The sequence below is a fragment of the Manacus vitellinus genome, unplaced genomic scaffold (assembly GCF_001715985.3).
Source record: "Manacus vitellinus isolate BGI_N305 unplaced genomic scaffold, ASM171598v3 scaffold_20_pilon, whole genome shotgun sequence".
Lineage (NCBI taxonomy): Eukaryota > Metazoa > Chordata > Aves > Passeriformes > Pipridae > Manacus > Manacus vitellinus.
In genome coordinates, this window is record NW_021939471.1 from 5154623 (window position 1) to 5171305 (window position 16683).

The 16683-nt window shown below is 42.1% G+C and overlaps 1 protein-coding gene across 1 annotated transcript in view; it reads right to left on the reverse strand.

The window, feature by feature from the left end:
- LOC103762343 (tomoregulin-2) overlaps positions 1-16683 on the reverse strand; it is a 54546-nt gene that overhangs the window by 7392 nt on the left and 30471 nt on the right. Inside the window, exon 5 of the mRNA XM_018071582.1 lies at positions 978-1101. Coding sequence (XP_017927071.1) covers positions 978-1101 — 124 coding nt within the window. The remainder of the gene's footprint in view (positions 1-977; positions 1102-16683) is intronic.

The window sequence follows — 16683 nt, forward strand, 5'->3', positions numbered from 1 at the left end:
TCCTGCAGCCTGACATCTCCACTCTGCTCTGTGATTTTGGGGGCAAACAGTGTTTTTCTAATTTTAGCTCTTGCCCTGTTTCCCCTAAAAAGACCAAGCAAGAAGATGCAAAAATCCAGGTCAATGGCAGCAGCAATGGTAAGGGACTGAGACAGATGGCTTGGGCTCCTCTCAGATCTCTCAGTGGAGCGCTAACCCTGATGGGTTAAGCCTTGAGCTTCCACTCTTTTCCTCTCCTGCATTCCCACAGCTGCCAGCACCTTGAGGAAAGGACATTTTCCAGCTGAATGGAGCACCTAAAATGCAGCAGCTGCAAAGAGTGAAATTTGCCCTGGCTGTTTGTGAGAGCTGGGAGAAGCTGGCTTGAAAATCTGCCCTGGGGAGAAAGTCTGGTCTGTATCTCTGCTCTCCCAGTCCAGTGTCTCAGGAAAATGGTGCTCCATGCAAAACAGTGCTTTTCATGCCACCAGGACACTGGTTGGACTTCAGAAGTAGTATCTGCACCTCTCCAGGGAGGCATTCACTGCAGAAGCACGTGCTTTCACTGTACTCCTCCTCCCTGCCCTAAACTCCTCCAAAATCACCTCCCACATGAAGCAGCCACCTTTGCCCCAGACAGCTGCCTCATGAGCATCACTCCTGCCACAGCAGGGACATAGCCCTGGTGGCACTCCTCTCCTCCTTCAGGCTGAGGAGGCCACCTAGCAATGGCCCGAGTGCTTTGTGAAGGGCTTTTAAAAACATATCTAAATATAACTGAAGGCTACTGGATGGTTTCACAGTCAATTAACATTGTGCATAACTCAATATACTTTTGCCACATACAATAGGGACTTGGTTGAATAATTTAAGTCTAGTGGATTTTGTAGCACAAAGGGCCATGGTTGCCAGTATTTTCCATAGTTGATCTACATTAAGTGTTTCTGTGAATCAGTATTTCCATGTGTGTAGATTTCCCTCCTAGGTAGAAGGATTACCTGCAAGACGGTTCCAGCATGTTCGTGGAGTGCTCACACTTGCCATGCATGCAGAAGCCATTGTAATGCTCTGGACAAGGGATGTAGATCCCTCTTGCACTTTCTTCCAGTTTATTTGCATTCTCTGTGAACACAGGTGAAGGGAACATTAACCTGACAATGTAGGATAAGGTGAAATGGTGGGAAGAACTATTAAAGAAAGGAAAATCAGAAGAACAATATGTGAAAGATGCTGTTCATGGGAAGCAAGAGCAAGGGTTTGCACCTTCAAACAAGTTGGCTAATGCAAAGCTTTGCAAGGGTTTCTCTTGTTCTTTTCTAATTCCTGTCAAGTTACAGCAAATGAGACAAGAGAAAAAATAATCTGACTACTCCAAAACTGATGACAGAACAGCACATGAAAAATACCTGATCATTTCTGTTGTCCTTTATGGAGTGTCTCCTTAAACCCAGGCAAGCTTAGGAGAGAGACTCAGGACATTTTTATGTCATATACCATTACAGTGTATTTGGTCATTCAACAGAACATATGCAGAAAGATAATTTTATGGCTGAAGTAGAGTGGGAGTCCAGAGCTGAAGTTTATCATCAGTCTGCACAGCGGTGCCCCAGAGTTCACTGGCCTCCTCCACATCCCTTATCACCCAGTACCCTTAAACTAGTTTGACATTCTGAGCCTACTTCTGCAGCACTTAAATAGTCACCGAGACTACAAATCCTGGAAAATCCCTCCCTGTAGCCAGGAAAATGGAGGCTTCATTTAGTTTTGAAACAGATGTGTGCTCAACATAGGCTTCACAGGCTGAAACACGGAGTGTTACTTGCCATAAACTCACATGATTTTTTTAGGCCATCGAGGTATTAATTAATCTGAGTAATTTTGGCAAATTCTTCCAAATTTAACCAATACTTACGATATCTCGAATGGTAAAAATCCTTTTCCTGTGGTAGTATCATCTACCCATGATTAATTAAAAACAGAAGAAAGAAGCCTCACAATAAATGTCTAAGGAAATGTAGATTGCACACAAATAAGTTGAAGCAGTTATATCTTCCAAAGAAAGTCCCCAAGTGTTATGAAACAATTGCAATTTGTGTTCTGCCTCTGAGCCAGGTGTGCCAGCAGCAGGCATGCTTAGGTATTATCCCACCTCTGGGAAAAGCGTCTGCAGCAGATCCAAGATTCAGATTTTCGTAATGAATTTCTTTTCTGTTGCAGCTGTCCAAGGAGAGTTGTAAGAGTCTCTAACCATTTGCACTAATAAAGTTGGTTATATTGTCCTTATGTGAAAACAGGCAAGGACCAGCTCCCGGCAAACGAGGATGACGGGCAACCTTTACATGCCTGTAGACAGCATTAGCTTCTCTTTCATCATTAGGATTTTCAGGACCTCTGCACTATGGACCATCATTGCATCTTTTCAAATGCACGTACGTTGAACCAAACCCATCTGCCTCTCCCGGTTCCCTGCTTACTTTGGGATACCTGTAAGAGGTTGTTAATGACCACACGGGGCAGGAGCATCACAGGACAGTGGGGATGCCTGGGCTTGGGGCTGACAACTGTCTCTGGGACGGCACAGGCAGGATGGGCTGACAGGAGGCATGTTGTTATAGCCATGGTACAACCTCTTTTGAGAGCTTGCCCAGGAATTTCTGCTACTGGAGAAAGGTGGGAAGAGGAGGTCCACTTAGTCTGGTGCTAAATATTTTTGGCTACCGATCGCCCTCCAGGTGAGACACTGGCTATCAGCATGTGAAATATATACACAGTTATCATCCCAGCAGGACTTCATGCATGTTCCTTTTTCCTCCTGGAAATCCTCCTAGACAGGAAAAATGTGTGTGATCTGTGTCACTGGACTTGCCCACTGCACACATGTAGATGCCAATGTGCTTGGGACTTGTGGGATTCCATACCCGTGATCACCTACACACCATGCCTGGTGGTTTCTGGGTGTGCTGGACCTCTGCATCATCTGCTGGCCCACATTCAAATCTATTTCTGCCCAGAAAACTGCAGCAAGAAATGTGGGATCCTCATTAATACACATTTTTTTTCTGTTGTGGAAAATATAATGCCATTTCTTTCATATATTCCATTACCAAGATGAAGTTTGCTTCCTCTCTGAAGAACAGGAGATGGTCGTGTGTGTGTGTGTGTGTGTGTGTGTGTATCTCTGATCCTTCCTTCTCAGTTACTGAGGTATCTCTGTGATGTGTGTGCACCACCACCACACAATGCAAGAATCCCTCCTCTTTCAGATGAGCCAGCAGTGGTGTCAAAATGGTATGAAACCATTTGGTTTAATTTTTTTTTTTAAAGGCATACTTCAACATAGAGGGAAATTGTTACTTTCAGGGCAGACTAATCTGCTAGGACTTGAAAGGGGGACCAGGACTTGCAGATGCTCTCACTGTGTGTAGGCAGTAGGACTGGTAAAAAGAGGAATGAGCTTTTCCTCTTCCGGCAATCATGTGGGTAGAAACTGTGTTCTCTTTAAAAAAGATCTCTAGCACACTTTTAAAGTAAATCTAAGATCCTGCAGAACTTGTAATTATACCTCTAAGCACAATTTTGTGAAGGAAAATGCTTTAATGAATCAAAAATGAGATGGCCAAAGGTTTGCTAGCATTTATAGGATAAACACTTCATGCAGGAACACTTGCCACCTGGCTTGGAAGAGATCACAAAACTTAGAGACACATTATTTGTAGTTTCTCCTTTTGACTGATGACTCCTCTCAAAGAGTTAGGAATCTAACATAAAGGCAAGGGGGGAGAAAATGCATATTTAGTTTGATCTGCCATTTTGGTTATTTGAAATACAGATCGCAATAAAAGCATCATTTAGTTCAGACTAAGTTGTTCCCCTCTTCCAGCATATTTTGAACACACACAAAATATTTCCCTGCCTCAAAACAGGTTATTTTTCTCATTACAAAAACCATCTTCTCAGACTCAATATAGAGACCCGAATACCAAGACATGCTTTAAAAGTCTCTTCATATTAAAACTGACTACTCTCATTTCTGAAGGATCTGAGCACTTTTCAGTGATACAGCTGTTGATATGATACTAACTCTTATGAATGCATCACCATGAAACAAGAACTATAAATCAATCCTAAAAAGAGAGGATATAAATAAAAAACATATCAAAGTTATAAAGCAAGTAAGAACTGTACATATCTTAAAAAATTAACAATAAATTAAATAAATTAGGATTTCCACCCTTATTGTAATTCTGGATTATTTATAAATTCAGTACTGGATGCAATTTGCACTAATCAGTTTATAGTATCACTAAACTAAGGAGCCCCTCTACCACACCAACCTTACACCTACAGAGAGCAAAGCTTAAATACAAAGTTACCCACTTTTTTCCAAGCACAGCAGATCAGTATGCATAAAGGAATCACACAGACCAAATTCAAAGTTAGTTAGGTTTCAGTAATGTTAAATTCAGAGCTCCTCTTCAAAGATTAGACTTGCTGCATTGTTATTGGCAACAATGTGGCAAGGTTTTATTTGCACCAAAAGGACAGATTTGTACCTTTTTTGTGATGGATAGGACTCAGGGTAGAAGCTAGTTGTAAAGACTTAAGATAAAAATTGGGCTGACTGGGTCAGTCTCTCCTATCTCTGGACAAAAGAAATTCCTGTCATGTTTCTCAAAATGCTTCTCCTTTTTATTTCAAAAAAGAAATACACTCTCACCCTCCAGATCAACTGTATTCATAAATCTTTTTCTTGAAGCACTTTTCAGAATGAAAACACCCGGTGTTGATGAAGCCAGCACCTTTTGCATTTCTGCAACATTTTTTGCATCTTCAGCCTAACCTGACATCTCATATTGTTCACATCTTTTGTTAGTGCCAGCACATGACATGATAGCCTATCATATAAGACACATTAGTCAAAACAGATTATTTTTAAATGCTTTGAGGCCAGATGCTACTTTGTGTAGCCTGAAACAGCTTATCATCATCTTGCTTACTGGAAGAGTCTCCCAGTTGAACGCTTGCTCTCCAATCTCTCCGTGGATGGCAGGCAGATGCTGAGATGATGAGCTGTTTTGCTGGGGTAAACTGGATCCTAAAAAGTTATGAGGTGTGACTGACCACCCACTCAGTGATCTTGCTTTTCCTGGTGGATCGTCTTCTGAAGTGTTAAATAAATTATTTAAAACTATCTTGTCTAAATTCCTTAATATCTATGGCTGTTTCTGCCTTCCACTAAGAAGGAGTGGAAGAATTATTTCAAATATATTTTGTATTATTTTTATTTGAATTTCTGGTTTAGCTATATGACTTTCCTTCAGCCTTTGGAAGCTGAACATACACGATTAGGATTCTCAGGTAAATATTCCAGTGAAAGCTGAAATTCAAAATCTAAAACAGTCTGCCTGCAAATGACAAAAACAAGGCAGCCAAACTCTTCTCTGGGAAGCCTTCACCAGTTCCCCAGCTCCCATCTGAGTGTGGATCTTCTGTTACACAACTGAACATGTGGAGCAGTGCCACTGACAAACGAATAAATCCATTAGTGTCCTTGATGAGGATTACATGAAGTACTGTCTAGAGTGCCCAGAAAATTCTTTCGAGACATAAGTTCCTAGAATCCACTTTGGAGAAATTAAAATAAAAATCTAGGCAAAATTTTTATATCCAAAAATTGGCTGCCAGGCACTTAACAATTTGTTCTGCAGGCCTGATAACTCTGTCATTCTTCATGTTTGAATCAGTGAGACTTTCTAGGTGATTTCAAGCAAGGAAAGCAGAGGGTCACAGCCTATAAATTCTTACACTAGCATTTTGGCTGATGCACAGCAGGTAATGTTGGAGCTTTGGAAATAATAACTATTAGGCTATGCCCATATGAGAAAATATTGGCTCATGTACAGTGTTAATATCTACTGTACAGTCATCACTGGACCAAGGGAAGTCTTCAAAATACATATATACACATATATTTCATCAAATAAGGGATAAGACAGTGAATGATGTGCAGCAGAAGCTATTTTGACACCTATCTCATTGGCAAAAGTGGTTAAGGAGAATTGACTTACATAATAATTTAATCTTTTAATACCTCTGAGGTCAGTCAAATTTGCAGACGAAAGCTCTTGCTGATATTGAAGTAATGACTCCTTCCACATCACATTATCAGAGGACTTATGAAGGGGGAAAGGGATTCTTGAGTCAAATCTGTGTCTTTAACCTTCTCAACCCCTTTTGGAAGCATATCCCCCCCCACACTTTTACCTCCTTGTCAGCTCTCCCAAGGTAGGCCACAGAGCATAGCATTGGGACCTTACTTAACAAAGCCCTTCTGCTCTGCATGATAGAGACTTGCTGTGCAATTCATATTTGAAATCAAAATAAAGGTCCAGAGAGTACCAACCTGTGGAGCAAAAGTAAGGGATGCCCTGAGCTTTGTGGAAGAGCTTCAGTGATTGACTAGGGGTGGGGATCTGAATCTTGTGGATGAGTCTAGGGACAGTTCATGTTACTCATCTGCAGTCTTCACACAGAGTCAGAACTGCTGCTCTTTTGGTGTAAAAAGCAGCTTCCTCAGCTCAGGAATGTCTGCAGGAATGGTTCAAGGGTCCCTCTGCAAAGTCAGGAGGAGGGTGTAATGGTGCTGCTCCCTCTGAAAGTGCAGAATTGCTTTAGCAGGTTTGCTGGTAGTTCCCCTCCTCTAACAGCATCCAACAGGAATTGAGGTCCCACAGCAGCTTAGGGATGAAGTCCTTAAGCAGGCTTCCTAGTCACTTGTAATGAAGAACCACCATGATAAATCCCAGCTCAGATCCAGCTCTGGTCTTTCTCTGAGAGAAAAGAGATTTCTCCTGAGTCTTTGCTCAACAGCTCCAGGCACCCCGTCTTTGACAAATCTGCCAGCAGCCACCCTGCTGTGCACCAGCACAGCCACACCACACCGTTAACAGCTGCTCAGAGCCGGCCTATCAATTATCTTAATGTTCCCTTCTTTTAAAACCTTGCTTTTACAAATATAGAGCATCTCTCTACAGTGAAGAAAATGTGTGCAAGCAACTCGCCTGAAAATCACTGTTTGGGTGGGCGTTGAGTGAAAATTCTGAAGGAAGTGCTTGGTGCCGCTTAAGAGGGAGCTCACCAGCCCACTCTCCCTGAGAGCGAGTGGAAAGTGAGACACCAAATGTCAGCTGAAATTGTCTGGCACCACTATGCTGCAGCCCGAGCCTAAATTCATCCTGCAGCCACTCCAAGTACAAACTTGAAGCTACTCTTTCCACATAAACTGCACAAAAAAATACCCTTCCCATATTAGCTGCTTCACCAAGAGGAAAAAAAGAAATGGAACTTGTTGAATTAAATTACATTCACTTCTTTTCTCAGGCACAAAATAGGCTTGCTGAACACAGTAATTTATTAATTTTAAATGTCCCTATGCAAATGAGTTCCCTGGAATAAGATAACATCCACTTTCCTTTTTTAAAAATAATCTAGGGCTTTTTATGTTTGAGATGATGGCAAGATGTCCTAGTGCACTTCGAAAAAAAATACTGTGCTCTGTCTTTGCAGCAATGTATCGTAATTATTCAGCCTGCTGCCATAATTAATAATAGAAACCAATGAATTAAGACACTAATAATCCCCAGATGTTCAAATGGAGAACAGAATACTTTCAGTTTGTCAGCATATATCTGTGGGCTATGCTATATATGTTGAAGCTATCACTGAATTTTTGAAATCAAGAAACGCTTTTATTTACAACATCTGTGAATACATCTTCCTTTTTTGAGAAGACTGATTGAAATCAAGTGACTCGTTAATCATTTTCCTGCACATAACAAGACCATTTGTCTGCTCAAAACGAAACAGAACCTTTTTTTAACCCTCATTTGTTTTTTTAGTGCCTGTTGTCCACTTGTATTCACAGATGCCTTACTTGTACAGGTCCCTAGCAGCCGAGGCTCCTGCACACACGAGGGGGTGCTACCAAGTAGCTACTGCAATACAAGATGCAACACAACCACCAAAATAGCACCGTGATAAAAGTACACGGTAGCAACTCTGCTCACATGTCTGGAACACCCAGCTAAACTGAAAGAAAAAAACCAGAACCTCACATGGGCTAATACGTTGCTCCAATCCAGCATTTTCTCAGTGTTCAGGTGCTCACATTAGACTCAGCTTCTCCCTGGGGTGATTGTTTCATTCAGGAAGGTAAGGCAGGCTGTTGCCTCAGCTTGTCTGACCTCCTCTACTTCTCTGCCACCACTTTTCATCCACTCACCCCGACCTAGGCTGCCAGTAAAAGCAGTGGTCGCTGCTGTTTGATGCAGCTCTCCACACTTAATTTGAGGACATCAAGAGAAGGATGACGCACTGAGCTCTTCCTTCAGCAGCCTCATGGAGCGGCTCACTGCCGCCTGTGAATGGCACTTGCCTGCTTCCCAGTCCAGGAGACTGGAAGGTCTCCAGCTCTGCGTGTCGTCTCTGTGTCAGCTGTCCCCAAGCCATCTCTCAGTACTCTTGTGGATAAAGTACACAAGCAGAGCTCTTTAACTCAGCCACTGCGGGGCCGGTCTTGAGGCCTGCAATCATTGCCATGGATTGTGATTTAATACAGCAGAGCTGTATTGTGGATTTACCAAAGCCCTGGGTAAAGGGGCCTTTACAGTTTGTGCTTCCTTCTTTTGTGTCAGGAATAATTCTGCGTTAACCCCATCCTTAGAATAGATTAAATCCCTCTTTGTGCTAACTCAGCCAGTCTTTGTTTCTGGCACGCTGCTGATGTTCCCTTCACTCAGATTCCCCTGTCTAAGAGAGATGCCACCAGCCTTGTGGGAGCAGCATCCCCCCTCCCTTCAGAAACCAGCCGTGTAAAGAAACAGAGTCATAGTTTATCTCCTTGCGTATGATCTCCTTAGGCAGCTCATGACAGAGCCCTTAGAGGATGAGTTAACCTTATTATTATTGTAATTCTGTGTTGAAAAAGAGTTGGTGTCAGTTCAGAGATTTGTGAGGTTCCCTCCAATTAAGCTGTGTGCCTGAAGGCAGAGGGGCGAATGCTGGATCCATCACACACCGCGCTGCACTACCGGAGCGGGTGTCACCCCTCTGTGAGAAATTCCTCCCAAGAGCTCAGCCCACGGCTTGTTTTCCCTCTCATCCACCTATCCTCTAGCTACTCATTAGTGCCAGTGCTGGAAGGGGTCAAAAATGGACAGGGGCAACCAGACCAGGGCTCCTCTCTGTGTCCTCCCTTCTGAAAAAGTATGCCTGAGAGTTTCAATTTACTGTTAATACCACATAAAACAGGGATTGAAATAACATACTGGTACGTGGATGCTAGCAGCAGAAGATATTCCTTCAGAGAAAGCAGGCATGGATCTACAGAGCAGGCAGAGGCTGCCTGGGAGGGATACTGCCAAAGGAATATCTTTGTGTTCAGCTCTATCTTTTGGGGCACAGGAATCAGACCATTGTCCCTATTGCACAGCCCCAAGCAGCACCAACACACCATTCAACCCTTCTTGGTCTAACACACAGCGACACAGCAATATTAGTTAACTTAGTTAAGTGGTAATTAAGGAACAAAACTCCCCAACTTGACTGAGTGGCATCCTGCTGTTTCTGCTTTGTGTGCCTACTATGCAATTTCTCTATCAAAGCAGCCTGGCTAGTGCAGCACTCCAGAGTGGCTTATTTATATGTAGATGCAGCTATATGACATTTCCAAATGCCATACATTTGCATATGAAGGTTCCACTCTTTTTTCCCCACTTCAAGTAAACAGAATCTGCTGCAACTCCAAAGCAGTGCTTTCACTTACATGGAGCTGTCTGAGAACCATCCTCCTTAAGCAGCTTAAAAAACCACCCAAACACCTGATTTTCATAATTTGGCAACCTTGACTATCAGTAGTGTCTCTGGGCGGGTCCTGTGATTTATAGCTGTACCTCTGATACCAACCTGCGTGCAGAGAGCAAAACTGCAAGACCTTAAGATTTCATATGAAATGGCTACAGATAATCTGCAATACCAATCAATATTTGCGAATAGGCCTCAGACATATGATGGAAGCTTGTGGTCACCCTAAAAAAGGCTGTGGGTCACATTCATTATAGCTATGAAGATGGTATTGATTTTTGTCACTGATTTTCCACTTGAAAAGAAGAGCAGGAGCATGTTGCAAGAGCTGCTGAGGAGCTCTGAAACTGCAAACCTAACACAAAACCACAACCTTATGTAACACCAGGAAAGCCAAGTGGACATTATATATTCAGCTTTCTTGTCAAAGAAAGATAAGGCTGAAGCAGATGGTATGTGGGCAAAGTTTCAACCTGAATACATTGCCTTCTAAAAACTAACAGTGCTAGGAAAACAACCCAATTTTGTGGCACGAGGCCGATGAACACGTTACCTGCACATTAAAGAGCCACCCAATGCCAGGCCTCGAGGTATGTGCTATGGAGGAGCTGGAAGAGCTTCCTGTTGGCAATGTGTGCATGGAAAAACAAGACTCTCAACACCTCTCATGTACCACGTAGAATGAGCAGTATGAATTATGTATAATACACAGCTTAAGCCCAGTCCTTGTTCATGTTTGTGCTGGGATGCGCAGCCAAGGGTATGTGCTGAAGGAAGTGGTCTTTGGGCACCACCAGGCAGTGTGGGAGTGCTGGTGGCAAGCAGAGTGGATGGTGGGGTCACCAGACATCAGCTGTCCTCCTCTCTCATAGCTTGGCCCTGCTCCTCAGCTCTTCCACATTACTAGCACCCCAAGGGTGAGCAGACACCAAAGTGAGGATGAGCTGCTCCCTCGAGCCCTGGCTCTGTCTCCTGTCAGGAGACTGTGCCAGGTGCTTCCCACCTGTAACAACAGGCACAACAAGTCCCAGGAGTCACTGTCACTGTGGTCGTAGCTTATGGAGCTTCACCCATGTGCCACTGCATTTCTAGAGCAACTCATCCTCCACTGCCAACTGGCAGACAGCATCAAGAATGACAAATGGGATGAGGTGCCAGAAAGCCGATAAATACTTTTGATACGGCTCTAAAAATAGTGAAGGGATATTTGTATCCTTCTGACACTTTTTGAAGAGGAGATGGATATGCATGACCTAAGTTTTAAGACGGGTGTCAAGAATATTGATGTGTGGAGGGATCAAGATCGTTTTGTTGGTGCCGCCCCGGGGGACAGTCGTGCGACTGACAATGTCTCCTTCTCCCAGCTGTGGGTGTGCTCACAGGGGGCTCAAGGAGGGCTGAGCCTTTGGGGCCCACCCAGAAAAAAAAAAAAGGATTTGTCTTGCCCACCTAGGATGGATCATTTTTCTCCATTAGGATGACGAAATGGGAGAAACGGGATGCAAGACTCTGCATAGCTGGCTGGCAACATGGCTTACACTAGGGCAGGCTGTGACTGGTTACTGCTGTTGTATTGCTCAGAAGGGCTATATGGGAACTGAACTGTCTAAAGACATCTTTCATAAACAGAAGGGGATAAAATATGCGTATGTTCTGATGGAGGAAAATGCTAGATTGGGAAAGAGTTACAAACAACCGTTTTGTTGCCAATTTGTTCTGGAGGACTAGTAAAACAGGGCATCACAGTGCCCTAAATTATGGTTTTGTAATTCCTGCCAGGTTAACTCTTGCACCAAATATGATTGAGTTTGGAGTGTTTCTGGGATTACACCTGTAAACTTAATTTGGTATTTCCAACCCCTCTATGGAAATGTGTAAGTCAAATAGAGTTTTTTCCTCTTCCTTCCAATCCCTACAACAATGTAGACTCCAAAGGTCTCAAATTCACACATTGAATCCAAGTGTCCTGAAGTTGGCATCTATGCAGGTGGCTTGCAGGAATTTAAGTATTGATACAACTAGCAGCCCTTCCAAATTTTAAGGACTTCACTGACAAAAATTGCTTTTAAGCATTTAAACTGTGGATTAACAAAGGATGCTTCCATGTTTGGATGGAGATTCACTTATGACCTATTTCTACCTGATCATATTCAGAGGAACATTTTACATAACACAAAGCTCCATTTTCCATCCCTCCTGGCCCCTTCAGCTCTGTGTGTGGCTTTTACTGTCACAAAGATCAGGCAGGCGATCAATGAAACAAAGCAGGAGCTTCATTTTGAGAAACTGCTGCAAATAAAAGCACACCCTAATCCAATTACCAGGCTGTCCCCTAATTTCCAGTAGGAACTCCAGGACTGAATGGCTTGTTTTCCACAGAGAAGCAATGTTTGAAAAGGTCTCCCACGGACATTTAGGCCTGCCAGCAGGATGTTATGAGACTTTACTTTTTGGTTGCACACTTCAAACAAACTTGAAAAATTTCAGCTGAAAGCAAGTATGAATGGCAAAACTGTCAGAGAGGTTTGATGGAAGGTATGGAGAGAGAAAGGTTACCCAGGTACGTGACAGCGCAGACAAGTAGGTCAGGGATGTCATTTTGGCTACAAGGTGTTTCCTTCAGTCCTTTTGACAATCTCAAGGTTTTACAGCCCTAGTTTTGCACTGATTTTATATTCAGTTTTGATTACTAAAGCAGTCTCTTTTTTTTTTCCCTTTTTTTTTGGGGCACATGTTGGTAAGATGCTGCCAAGCTAAAGTGTGACACCCATTTGGCTCCCTTCCCCCTTTTTTTTTTTTTCCAAGGTAGCATCTGTGCTTGTAAAAACATGCTGCCTGAGAGAATTCATCCAGGAAACCAAAGAAAGAGCTGCAGAATTTGGGGGAAGTGTGTGTGAGAAAATAGGAGACTGAAATAAAAATACTTGACTCCTATATGTGGTATTTTCGTATACTTCCTGAATCACATGCCTGGCAAATCCCTTGTGAATATCCTGGTTATTTCAGTTGCCAGAGTATGACCCTATATGGCCTGTGACTACTCAGAGATATGTCTGTTGTTGGCTAAAAGCATGGTTTCAGCTATGCTTTTCACTGCTTTTGTTCGGGCTATTCAGAAAAGTTTTGTTACGCTCAGAAACATTTTATTGGCATGTTGCAAAACCATGATCACTCCTCCGTACAAAGCAAACGCTACACTTGCTGAGGGATGAATCCTGCTTGGTTTGACTCTATTTTTAGTCACCCCTCTCCCCTGAGTCCTGCACTGTAAAACTCTGATGGCAATGGGTCCACACAGTTTACAACCTTGCTTTGTGTATCTGCTCAGTTCTGTTGCTAAAATCTTTTGTGGCTGCTCAGAGGATTGGCTTTTAGCAGACTATATGTTAGTAATTCCTACTCCATAATCAGGATTTCAGTACTCTTCCTTTCCCATACCTGAAGCTGGAGAGATATCCCTTGCTATTCCCAATTTTAAGTGTGGGAGGAAATGGTAAAACAATATAAAACACCACTGCAGAAAAACCTGCTATATTCCTTTACCTATTTTACCAAAGATACAGTTTCCCATCTGTCATGAAACTCTGCAATGGACAGACAAAGCTAAAATCTTTGCCTCTTCTTGGGTTTGCATCAAAAGGGTTCAATCTCACCATACAAATGCAAGCTTTTTGCCTATTACTCCAGTGCCAAAGGTCTATCAGGCAATAACTGACCTCTGAGATGCAGAAAGGAGACCACCCAATGCTGCAGAACATACTTTGTATCTATCCATAGCCTGAAGAGACCCCTCCAGGGCGCACACTGCATTGAAGACACTGTTATGAAGCCCTCACCTCTCCTTGTCTGCTGACTGCAAAGTCTTCCAGAGGCACAATGTCCTTGAATTGACTTCCCTGTAGACCCAGCTCAGACTCTGCCTGCTGAAATAAGTGAACTGCAAATGGGCTCTGGTTGCCTGTCCACTTCCCAGCAAACTCTTCAGATCCCATGGTTCCCCTTGTGTGACAGGACAGAATGCAAGTGCAGAGCTTGCCCTGCTATTTCTTTCCATCAAGAACAGAACAGCTTCTCTGCGCCACAGAGGTCCTGAGACTCATCACTGGTCACACAGTCCATTTTTCCAATGTGCTTCAGCACAGCCAGAAAAGTCTATTAAGAACTTATTTTTTTAAAATAGATGAATACCTGCTTTTACTATTTTTATAAACCTGCACCTGTTATTATTGTCTTACAGAAGTGCCACAGAAGTGAGCTGTAAAGATGGCATTTGAGCAAATAAAGGGTTTGGTATTTTAACTCGGTGCTCACTCCTAAAGCTAATATTGAAAGTGGGAGAAGTTGAATGGAAAAGAAAGAGCAATTCTGGGAAATGGAAAATTTACTAAGAATAAAAATGCAGGAAAAAAGCCACACAGGGAAATCTCAAAGCCATTACACTCAATGGCCATTCTCCCACCAGTAGAATTTTACCTACTGCCTCTTTAAATCTTATTCACTCTTATAACAGTATTTTAAACCAAACAGCTGACATCCTTCTGCCCAGCCAAGGCCTTTTAAATCACTGAAATGCAGGATGGAAAAAAATCCGCAGTGCCAGATGTGTCTAAAAACAGTCACAGTTCTTGTTGAGGCAATCTGCAGAGGAAAATGTTTAGCATGTATCATGCCTGACAAAACACTAATAGTTTTGATATTATAGACTAATAACAAGCTTTTCCATGGCTACTTCATTTGCAGAGCACAGAAACAGGCTACACTTCTGTTACTTGATTTTAGAATAGTGCTTTTGATTTAATCCTTTCCCATCCTAGCTGGATGGAAATACAGTTCCATTATTAAATGAAATTGTAAATTAAATACCCTGGGGAGGGGGTGTTTTTGATGTACACCTGACACAGCTTTAAACCACAGATAAAATAAGAGGGAGATTAAACCCATAGGGAGAGTTTTAATTTTTTTTTCCCTCCTGAAAAATATTTTGCCATTATGTAATGCTATCTAAAATGGCTAAGGCTGGTGACAGCAGCAGTAGGCAAAGCAGTGCATTTCAATTCAGTGCTGATAATATTCTGGCTTGCACTGCCACTGGTTCTCTAACAGCACGTTTTGTTTACAGCTGTTGTATTTCCAAGAGAAGAGTTTCACACTAACTTAATGTTCATGGACACAAGGTAAAATGACAGCCCAAGTGTGTAAGAAGTCACCTTGCTAAGCAGGTAAATGGTGCTTTTCAAAGCTGAGTTATTAAGAGCACTTCTGCTTGCTCTTGGTGGTACAGATGTCAAGGCTGGGTTTATTCTGAATGCACAGAAATGCTTCTATGGACAGAAGTATGGGAGAAGGCACAGCTGATATTTAATGTGCTGCATCTCCCACTGCATTTCATACTTTCTCTAAACCATTTCTATTTTTCGTAAGAAACAAATTTCTCCCACTAGTGGTCTCAGTGTCTCATACACTAAATGTCAAGAAATAACTCAAAAATTAGTTATGTTGCACTGCCTGAACAATCAGCACAAGATATGGCTTTTAGCAGATGTATTCAATGAAAAGAAGTGGAACATCAGCAAAGTAAAACTGATGTGCCAAAATATTTGTCTATTTTTTCTTTCTTTACTCAAATCTATTAAACTAGGCAAAAATTGCTACTTGTCTCCATCTAGTCTAATTCTGAAGGTCTACTAAAAATAAATACACCAGCTCCCACTTTTCTTTCCCAACTGTATTTCCTTTCATTCTACCAGATGCATTTATACTCCTGAGTCTAGGTGAAAGGCTTTGTTATCTGGAAGCTCAGGTTACCACTGCACGTGTCTAAATGATCAGATTATCTCGTGTTTGTATTGCAATTTGACATGATGATACTCTTTCTAGAAAAGATGATGTTTCAGTCAGTTCTAAGGAGCAACTTTCCTTACGGTACAACTTATTTATTACAACTGTCATACACTTTCATCTCATGGTATTTTGATATCTAACATTTCATAAAGAATGCCAAAACATCCCATGGAACAAAATTCTGAGGAAATTCAGTTCTATGAATATTTCAAAATAATTTTTTTTTAACATTTCAGACTAGATCAAACACAAATATTTAAATGTTGATGTTTCCTAAAAACAGATATTCTAGCATCTCATTATAACTTTAACTCTCAAACACTTGGGAATGCTCTATGATTCTTAACAGCAAATTTACAGAAACTGGGCCTAAAATAGAGCTGCTAGGCATAAAAATACACTGTGGTTCTCCTTAAGGTCCATTAACTAATTCAAACTAGTGTAATGGATTGCAAACAGCTGTTGTGCACCATCTTGAACAGCATCCTTCAAGGATTACTCTTGAGATGATCAAAGTGCCTGGAACCCAGAGTAAGGATGGAAATGATGGCAAGGGAAATTTCTCCCCAAATCCAGACAAGATTAATTTTCCATCCTATTCCTTGGGGAAGACTGACAGAGTCTTGTCTCAGATACTGTTTTGTTTGTTTGTTTTTGTTTGTTTGTGGTTTTTTTTTATACTCTCCCTTCTTTTGGAGGAGGCAGAGGGGTTGAGAAAGGAAAGAAGTTCATACACAGCCCTGTTATTTGATGCTGGAGGGGCCTGCACATAGGGGGTATCTCATCTGAGAAGTGGTGAAGATACAGTATTAACTAGGTGCTACAATGTGATTTAGTCAGCTATAAAAGGCCTTTTTTGATAACTGTAAATCCCACATGCTCTGTGCAGCCAAGAATTATGGTGCACATTCCATATATTCAAGGCAGCTGAACAATGGCTGCAGATGATGTTGTTTTATTTCCATAAATCTATGAAAAACAAATTTTGGGAGTAGCTTTAAC